At 32.4% G+C, this 10,778-nt stretch overlaps 1 protein-coding gene across 2 annotated transcripts in view; it reads right to left on the bottom strand.

The window, feature by feature from the left end:
- The window catches only part of LOC149570290 (Leucine-rich repeat protein kinase family protein), a 260,412-nt gene extending 258,799 nt beyond the window's left edge, over positions 1-1,613 (bottom strand). The window contains exon 1 of one of the 2 annotated variants that reach the window (XM_089822925.1): positions 1,117-1,613. In XM_089822925.1, the coding sequence (XP_089679051.1) occupies positions 1,117-1,441 (325 nt within the window). In that variant the 5' untranslated portion in view covers positions 1,442-1,613. The remainder of the gene's footprint in view (positions 1-1,116) is intronic. The other variant, XM_089822924.1, reaches the window with a different exon arrangement.
- Positions 1,614-10,778: the final 9,165 nt, after the last annotated feature.

The raw sequence follows: 10,778 nt of genomic DNA, 5'->3' as shown, positions 1-10,778 counted from the left end.
GCACAGTTGTAAATTTTTAATCAAAATCTTTTACTTCATGTTGTATTGTGGACTTGAAAGAACTTGCCCACACTTGGTTTGGAGATCATTGGTGATGGATTATTAGCTATCTTTTATTCCATTGTTTTCTCTAAGTTAAAAGAATTAGGGGCTATGATCTGCTTTATTTAGGATTAAGAGTTAATGTATTATTGTGTAGAAAGTGAGATTAATCATAGTATACCCGCCTGAACCTTGCAGAATTCAAAGAGGAGAAAGCTGAGTTGTCTTTGTCAGTTAGTCCTCAGGACTGTCAATTTGTACTTGTCATGGGAATTAGCTATCCCCTACATATATTTTACGTTCTATAAGGTAGTTGAAATCCTGTCAAGTCAGGAGCTAACAACTTATTTGAAGGCAAGATACAATATATAACAACACTAGTGGCTTCACTGGTGGCTTCAAGAGGAACAACAACTCACTCTTCTGGAATGCTTCTCCACTTTAGGTTTCTCAAAGTGATAACGATGTTGTTATCTTTGCTTGTGGACACTTTCCATAGTTCTTTACTCTTATCGACTCTACACAGTCGAGGACTGTTTTCCATATTTCCGCATAAAGAATAGCAACATACACAATCTCTACATTAAAGAAGCATTGGATCTATTTTGATATACTTATGTAGTGATACTTCATTGCCAATGACAGCTCAGACTGTTATGTAAATCAAATGAAGCGAAACCCGTGTTTAAAAATCTTAAGCAACCCAATTGAAGCTTACCCCACACAGTGCTAAACACTGCACGGAATCTCACCAGCAGATGATTTGCCAAGAATAAAACATGCCAAAAAAGACACGTTAAATCAAAGACTTAAATTCACAAAAATAGTACCCATCATATTTACATCAAATATAATGCAGTGGGAAGTGGCCGCGTGTTCGAGCCTCTCGAATTCAACAGAAACCCTGAGCTTAAAACTATCTAGCTCGACAGTCATTAACATTTCAGCTAAAATCTGATCATAGAAAGGCTGATATATAACACAAACATGAAAAAAAGTTCAGACAGCTGAAATGAAATCTCAATCTAATCATGGGTCTCGTGAAAAGTAGAGAGCATATATCATTGAAATTACCAGGGATCAGAGCAGTTGCAGAGAAAGAGTGAAGAAGAAGAAAGATGGCAGAGACAACGCTGGGCCTAGCCATAACTACACTTGTTAATCTCACACCCCTCACTTCTCTTCCGTGAAAGATCCTTTCCCTGCGCCCTTGTTCAGATTTTTGGAGCGTGCCATTTGAGTCCAAACTCGAGAAGTTTGTATGTTCCTCTGGGGGGCAGTACATGAGGTGGCAGGCCGCGCGTCTCTTTTTGTCAGCTTTGGCAGTGAAAAGACTGGAAACTAATGTGTATATTTGCTTTCCATGAAGAAGCTGTCTCATTCTCCTGGGATCCACCATTAAAGAAGACTATTTTACATTTTTTAAAGAATAGCATCCACACAATTGAATGTTATTGCTTAAAATAAACCAGTTAATAACTATATAGATTAATTTAATAAATAAACCAGTAATCTTAGCTGTAAGATAGGCAATTCAGGGGATTTAAGTTGTTATCATTGATAAAAGGAAACAATTTTTGTATTGACGTGTTGTTAGAGTAATAAATATTGACTTAGGATATTAGAATAAATATTCTTTAAAAATATTTATATATCAATTTAGAATTAAAACATAGGCAAGGGTGTACAATATGGGAGTTGGGATCTATTCTACTCAAGCTTAACAAATAATAACTTAGCAATTGTGAATTTTTGTATGCTCAACAATTAGCCGATAGAATCATTGTTCACATGATTGCGAAATAAGAAGATTTTGCTAAGACTCTTTAGATTTTGTAAAGAGTTTTTAGATTTTTTTAAACAATATTTAATATATTTGATTTTTTTTATTAATTTCAAATATAGTATTTTAATGTTTTTTATTGTTAAATCTTGGAAAAATTATATAATAGTTTGTAAATTCTATTAATAAGAAATATATGATCAAATCATGCAAAAATATCAACGTTGATAAATAAAAATTAAATTGTCACATAGTCATAGCTTAAATATATATAGATAGATAAGTAGGAGATAATTTCCATGAACATTATGATTAATATATTTCTAAAATAAAAATATATTACTTAAAAACTTGTTTACTTTAAATGAATAAAGTACTCATTTACTTGTAAATTTTAAAAATAGAAATTAATCTACATATATATAAAATATTTATTCTTTTTCCTATTTGCATACAAATTAAGTAAAATCTAAACTTTAAACTACATAAATATTTTTAAAATATATATCCATCAATAATTAGTTTAGAATAAAGTAAAATCTAAAAATTAGACACATATAGAATCTTTTTAATTTCTAAATACATGTTTTTCTAATTTATTTCTACAAACATGCAACTGATATTTCTATTATCCATTTTTTTCCATTCTAAAAAAATCTAGATGTAAATAGAATTTTTTTAGATGCATGCAATCTTTCTAATTTTTTCTACATACATATATTAACATTTCTATTTTATATTTTGTTTTTACATTATGGTTATTTCAATCAAAATATCTAGATGTAAATAGAATTCTTTTCAATAAATCTAGATGTATATAGAATTCTTTTAATTTTTTACATACATAAAATCTTTCTAATTTTTTTCTACATACATAAAAGAATAATTTCTATTTTCTATTTTAAAAAAAAAACTATCATAAAGATTGATAAAAAAATTGATTGCATATGCATTCTTTAGTTTGTGCACTAAATGCACAAAATAAATTGTATAGATTAAAACTTCCCGTGCTGGGCACGGGAATATACAATAGAAATATCAGTTACCAAGAATAGTCGGCCATAAGCAATCAAATCTTAAACTCTGCAAAATTTCTTGCAAGCAATCTTTGTTCTGTCTTCAGCTGAAAAGGAAAAAAAGAATTTCAGATCTGAGATTGTTTAGATTGCCCTATTAGATTCAAAAACCCATGGAAGTCACCGCAATTACATCTCCAAGAGGCCTAATGTGCCTTGATTCAGTACCCACATGCTTATCTCCACGAAAAACTCTGCACAGGTCCTCCTGTGGCCTCAATTTCGGTCATATGAACAGAATTCTAAATCTAAATGAAATTAATTAAAATTGAAATATAAATCAAAGTAGAATATTATAACTAATTTTGAATTTCAATTTACTTCTACATCTAAATCTAAATGAAAATGTAAATAAAAAATAGAAATCTCACCTACAAAAATGTTACTCCAAAACTTCAATTTACTCCTATTCAAAAACTCCAATCTAATCCTCCAATAACCTCCACCTCTTCCTTCCTGCAAAAACATAAAATGAAAATGAAATGAGGAGCCTTGATTTTTTAACTTCTGAGAGGCTCCTCATATCCCCCAACAGACGTCTCTTCACATTCCACGAATTTGTTTCAAATTCCCCCACTCCCTGCAAAAAAAAAGCATGAATGTGCATGCAAAATTATATTTAACAAAAAAAAAATCATATTGAAATTATTTCGCCCCTATTTTTTCGGGCCCTATTTTTTCGGGTCCTATTTTTTCGGGCCCTACTTTTTCGAGCCTATTATTTCGGCCTCCATTTGGCTTCCTATTATTTCTGCCAGCTATTATTTCGGAAATTCTTTTTTAATATTTAATTTGGAAGTTTGTAACTGCTCCCAATTCTTTTTTATTGACAAGGAATCTTGGCATATTCCCGTGCTAGGCATTTGTGCTGCCATTGTATAGAACGCCTCTTGGCGTAATTATGGACATGTCTCTATTAGAAGATTCAATTTTTTTGCAACTATCAAAAAAAAAATTTGTAAACAAATTATAATTGAGAATAATAAAATCAAAAAATAAAATAAAAGAATGTAAGAATAAATTTTAATTTTTAGAAATTATAAAAAATATGATTGGTTGTTATTTTTCATTGCCGAAGAAAAATTATTAATCAAGAAGGGCCAATTTTTCAGTGAAAAATTACAAAATCCAATAGCAAAGCTCCTATATATATATATATATATATATATATATATATATATATATATATATATATATATATATATATATATATATATATATATATATATATATATATATGAAATTTGTTTTCTTTGAAAAATTTTGAAATCCTTTTTAAAATCTAATATTCATTTTTTTATGTTAAGGAAATGTGTAGAATTCTTAATAATTAGTTTTAAAAAACCTTTATGATATAAAACATTAATAAAAATATGTAACTCCTCCATAAAAAAATGTACTCAATAACATGTGAAGACATATTACTGCCAATCTATGAAGTGATAGCAACAACACAAATTCAATATTCATTAAATCTATAAAATATTTACACTATTAATAAAAAAATATCTTCACCACAATTTAGAAACATCTTCTAAAACTTATGAAGGTACTCAATAATATTATTTTTCTTATGTTATTGCATTGGAGAATCAAAAACATATTTACCTCAACTTCATTGATTTTGAGTGTCAATTCCATTTCCTTTTAAATATAATCCTACTAGTAAGGCCAACTTTGGAATCGTAGAGAAATATCAACCAAATAACTACTATTCTCAAAAAGTATGGTCTCTTCACGTGGTGTTTTTTATAATTTAGAGTATCTCTTTTAGTGTTTAAATGTTCTTGGTGTAAGTTATGTTTAAAAGCTTAGTTGTTTTTAACATCTATAATCTTTAAAAGGTTAAATGTTGTTTATTATCAAGGGTTACGATGCATGTTTTGAACTCTACTATGATTTTGGGTTGTGTACTACTATTCTAAAAAAATATTGTGTAATTGTGTCATATTGCATTTACTGCAGAATTCATAGGCTTTTTTATGGCTCCAATTAACTTTGGTACATCAATTGATGCTAGTGTAGGAATTGTTGTGGCGGATGCTTATGGCACCCCCAAACAAATGCCCTCCCAAATTAGTTCTAAAAGTGTTTCATGAGCTATACCCTCACATGATGGTGTGCTTCTTGTTCAATATTTTGATAATGGTTGTAAATGGCTAGAAAAAGTAATTTGATAGGTTATTTTGTTGGTAGGATCCCTTGTGAAAGCAAGTTGCATGAATGGGTAGCCAAATCATATACTTCTCATAGAGTTTATCTTGATGTCATCCAAAGCCCTACTAAGGGCTTTTTTATATTTCAATTGTTGAACCCTACCCATATTTTACGACCATCCTATCTCATGGGTCATGGTCTTTTAGGTCCTCCATTTTGGTTTTTCAATTTTCATCTTGAGACTTTACTGCCTTAGATGAAAAAAAATTGAGGGTTCATATGTGGGTTGAGTTGAGTTTCCTAGTCTACCCTTATCATGTTAGTCTTTCATGCAAACCATTGCTCAATCAGTTGGCAACTTGATTTATCTTGAGAACAACCATTTTTTCAATGCATGTCCTCAAAAGAGGGTTTGTGTTGAGGTCAGCCTCTCTTGTGACCTCAAGGAAACTATTGAGACTCAAGTGAGGGGTCACACCTTTACCCAGAAGGTTCTTTATTTGAATCTCCCCAACACTTGTTATAAGTGTCAATCAACAAATCACAAGACTAAGCACTATCCTTTGGTTATGCCAAGGATGAAATCCCTTCATATGGACACTACTCCTCATCCTATGGAGGGAATGAAAAAAGGAGAAATAGACTACTTTGGTTCATAAAGGCAAGATTTTTTTAGATTCAACCTAGAATTAAGATGTAGTTTCTTCTTCTCAGTCATCAGCAAAAACTTTGCTCGGGGTTCACTTTCTCAGGGAGTCTCTACATTGTCAGCTCCAATTTCAAACCCTAACCAGTAGGGCAAGGATTTATATGGGAATGTTTATTGGCCCTCTTGACTCTACACTCCCAAGAAAACATTGGCTTCACAGCCTTTGTGTCATTCTCGCAGCCCTTCTAGACATGTCAAGAATGTTGATGGTAGTTCAAAGAAGCAAGAGTTATATTTGGTGGGGATTCTTTTCCTAGCTTCACATTCAGTTTTTAAAAAAAAATCATAGTAGCTTCTTCTCTCTTGGGGGCGATGATGACATGCAATATTTTATTTCATGAATTACATCTTGTGGATTGTTTAAGGTCTTACATACCTCCACATCAAGTATTACATCAGAGGTGTTCAACAATATGTTTCTAGCCTAGATGTTATTTTACTCTAGGATGTTAAAATTGTTGTTTTCATGCTTAATGTTGCATTTCATTGTATTAGGATGGATAGCCTTATTTTTTCTTCTCAACATGATGTTTGTCGAGGTGGAGTAGTGACTCTCATTTCTCCTCACTTGTATTATTTTGTTGTTGATCAAGGTTGTGATCCCATGTGGAGGATTGTGTGGGTTTTGTTGTCCATAGACAACTATTCCTTTGGGATAGTTAATTTTTATGCTCCCAATCATGTTGTTGAAAGATCACACATGTGGTGTTGGACTGTGGATTCTTTACCACCTACAACTTGGGTTATGTACAGGAAATTCAATATGGTTGAGGTGGCATCAAACAAGGATGGGATTTTACCTTTTAAGGGGACAACTAGAGAGAAAGAAGCCTAGTTTCACATGCACAATAAATTAGGTATTTTTATCCCAATTCTAATTGTCGTCATCCCAATGGGGTTTGGCATACTTGGTCTAATTTTAGGGCTAATACTGACAAGAATTATAAAAGCCTTGATCCTTCCATGATCACAACTCAATCTTTTTTTCTTTCTCTGAAGATTAAAAATTACTTGTCATTCCACTTGTTGATGTGATGATGTGAGATCATTTTCCTATTAAATTTTTCATTGAATGGAAGATAGCTCAAATGTATCCTTCAAAGATGCGGTTCTATCTCAATATATCATTGTTGAATTATCATCCCACTATAGCTTACATTCAACCCATAGACTAAATTAAGTGGTAGAATGATACCATCACTCACATTGTAAGTTTTCTCTACATTTATGGTAGACAACTTACAATGTACTATAGGTGCTTGTATGATGCAACTACTAAGGACCTTTGTGCTTCCACTAAAGCCTTGGTTCTAAATCCCTTCAGTATGGATTTGCAAGATCAACTTGCTCATATTATACACTAGAAGAAAATTGTAGACATTTATTCTGCCAGAGGAGATTGGGTTAAAGAAAGGCTTGTTAAAGAAAGACTTCATTGGTTGAAGGTGGGCGACATTGTTGGAAATGTAATAGGAGTAACTGAGAGGGGAGGGGTGAATTAGTTACAAAAAAAAATCCAAGTCCCTTAGATGTCAACACAAACATTTACTTAATAAACCAGATTCTTGCTTTGCTCGATTAGAATAGGATATTTATTGTAACTCGATTAACAAAACAATTGTGATATATTAATGTGTATTAACCTTTAGTAACTTAGTTGCAAAAACATAAACCATAAAGCAAATAACCTGAACCTGTGAGACACTGAGATTTAACATGGAAACCCAATTTGGGAAAACCACCAATGTAACTAATTACAAATTTTCACTCTTCTGAAGTGAGCCCTATTAGGAGCCAACCTTGTTAAAGGTTGAAAACACATGGTTAAGTGTAACCCTATTAGAGGATTTGAATCACCCTACTAGGAGCGACCTTGTTAGAGGTCTTGAGACACTTCAACCTAGAAATGCCACCTTGTTAGAAGATTTACAAAATGATTGTTAAGCCAACTATGTTAAGAGATTTCTTCAATGCTACAATTGTTAGAGAGTAACAATGATTGACTTGATAGTTGAAGCAACTCACTTTGTAGATTCAGATCACTGTTTTGGCTTGACCTCTAGATCCTTCCTGATCAAAATATTCTTTGCAGCTCAATCTTCAAACTCAAATGCTCTATCCTTAATCAGATATCCTTCTCGTTTTGCTTCTCTCATCTTTTTCAATTACTCCATTCAATGTCAAGTCAGTTTGAGTACCCTTCCATATAAACATTTAACATCTATTTAGTCGGGTTGTATTAACCAAATAATTAACAAAAGTAATTTTTTGTCAATCGAATAACATTGGACTGAACACTCGATTAATACAAAACTTCCTTTGATGATCAACCAAACTCAGTTAACACCATCTGCTTCGACAATCAGCCAAGCTCAGTTAGCACTGACATCTTTACTAATTGACCAAATTCAATTAACACTGACTTCTACTCGGTTGATATTGAAATCTCCTTCGGTGCCCAACTGAGTTAGGCTTACACTAATTGTGCTCAGTTAAAGCTTGACATTTGTGTAACATCAATGACAATATACAATCGAATAATTGATTCCAACAAACTCCCTCTCTGGCATTGATGGCAACACAACATGTCAACATAAACTGATGAAAGTATGAGCAATTATAATATCCTTAATTTGATTATGATTCATCATCCATACTAGCTCCCTCTGAGATTTTGTTTGGATCTTTCTATGTTGTTTTCCTATCATTTTCTCCCTCTTAGCTGTAGACTCCATTATTAAGACTTTCCCTCAATCTCATCATTTGTCCTTGTTGACACTAAAATCTCCCTCTTTGACATCAATTGCCAAAGGATACATAGATCTAAAATTATAATGTACCTTATGTATTGATTCATATGCAATATTGTTTGTATTATATTGCATCAACTTGATTGATCTTCAATAGAGCTTGGTTGATGCCTCACTAACTTTTTCTTTAGTGAGCATCAGAGAGGGGAATAACCCCTAGTTTACCTCTTAGATACATGAATGCATCCTTAGGTAAAGCTTTGGTGAATATATCTATTATTTGTTCCTTAATGTTTGCATATTCCAATCTCATCTCTTTGTCTTGAACCAAATCCCTTAAGAAATGATATTTTATTGCAATGTGTTTTGTCTTGGAGTGCATCATTGGATTTTTGGATATATTGATTGCACTTGTGTTATCACAATAGATAACCATTGGTTCCTTGATTTTTTCCTTCATTCCTAACATCAACTTCTTGATCCACATTATGTTAGAACAATTTACTGTTGCAACAATGTACTATGCTTCTATTGTGGATTGAGAAATGCAATTTTGCTTCTTACTTGTCCAAGACACTAGCCTCTTTCCCAAAAAGAATGATTCTCCACTAGTACTGTTTTTTGTCATCAATACTTCGTGCCTAATCTACATTAGTAAAGACTCTTAACTCAATATTTCCTCCTTTCTTGTACCATAACCCATACTCTTTAGTTCCTTTTAAATATCTCAAGATTCTTTTGACTGTCATCATATGATTTTCTTTAGGATTAGCAAAAAACCTTTCAACTATGCCAACTGCCAATGCAATATCAAGTCTTATGTGAACCACATACTAAAGTTTCCCAATCATTGATCTATAAGTAGTTTGGTTTACCTCTTTTGCGTCATCATTGTTTGAGAGCTTGTGTCTAGTAGACACAGGTATATGAACTAGTTTGGAGTCTATGAAACCTTCAGGCTGATCAATATAGACTTCTTCCTCGAAAACTCCATTCAAGAAAGTTGAATTGACATTCATCTGATATATTTTGAATCCTTTTTGTGTTTCATATGCTAGAAGTGTTCTTACTCCTTCAAGTCTTGCAATAGGGGCAAATGTTTCCCCATAATCAATACCTTCTTCTTGAGCATAACCTTTTGCAACAAGTCTTGCCTTGTTTCTTGTTACTTCTCCTTTCTCGTTCATCTTGTTTGTGAATATCCATTTTGTACCAATCACATTTTTATCCTTAGGTCTATGAACAAGAGACCGAGTTTTATTCGTTTCTATTTGCTTATTTTATTCATTCATTGCTTTTATCCAACTTTCATTTTCTAATGCATCTTTTATGATCTGGGTTCAACTTCACTAAGTAAACATGTACATTTTAGTTTGTTCCTTGTCAATATGTCTTCAGTCTCTCTTCCAATTATTTGATCAAGTGCATGATGTCTTCAGACATATTTGGCAAGCCTTGGATTGTTCCTTCTTTTTTCAGAACTTGGTTCACTTGGTTCTTCAAGATCTTCATCATTTTGCTCAGGTTCCTCTAGCTGATTTGGCTATAGCTTGGGTAGTACTGCATGTGACTCAGGTTGCACTGCTTGGGGCTGCAACTTGGGTTGAACTAACTGTGACTTGAGTGTCTTTGACTATGACTTAGGCTAAACTGCCAGTGAATTTCTAGATGTACTTAGTTGTTGATTGGCTCCAACCTTCTGAGGTAAGATTTCAGGTTCTTCATAGTAAATGAACCTTTTGTAATATTTAGGCTCTTTGTTGATATATTCTTCACTTCTTTCTACAAACTCATCAATTTTCACATGTGCACTTTCTATGACTTTGTGAGTGGAAAGGTTTAGACATTTGTATGGCTTGATTTTATTGGAGTACACTAGGAATATTCCTTCATCACTCTTTGCATCAAGCTTTCATTTTCTTGCATCTTTTAAGATATAACATTTTCTTCCAAATACTCTAAGATAACAAACATTAGGCTTATATCCATACCACAATTCATAAGGTTTTTGTTTGTACCTTTCTTCAATTGAACTTGGTTTAGTGTGTGAACTGTTGTGTTGATTTATTCTCTCTAGTACTTTGGTGCAACATTCTTTTTTGATAATAACGTTCTTACACATACTATGATGGATATGTTCATTCTCTCTGCTATTTCATTATGTTCTAGAGTTCTAGGTGTTGATACTTGTCTTTTGATTCCTCTTTCATTGTAGAACTCATTGAATTCATTTGAAATGAATTCTCCTCCTCGGTCTGATC

The sequence above is a fragment of the Cupressus sempervirens genome, chromosome 3 (genome assembly GCF_028749045.1).
Source record: "Cupressus sempervirens isolate cs-2001-9-10 chromosome 3, ASM2874904v1, whole genome shotgun sequence".
Taxonomy (NCBI): domain Eukaryota; kingdom Viridiplantae; phylum Streptophyta; class Pinopsida; order Cupressales; family Cupressaceae; genus Cupressus; species Cupressus sempervirens.
The sequence above is the reverse complement of the archived record's forward strand: the minus strand, read 5'-3'. Positions and strand labels throughout refer to the sequence as shown.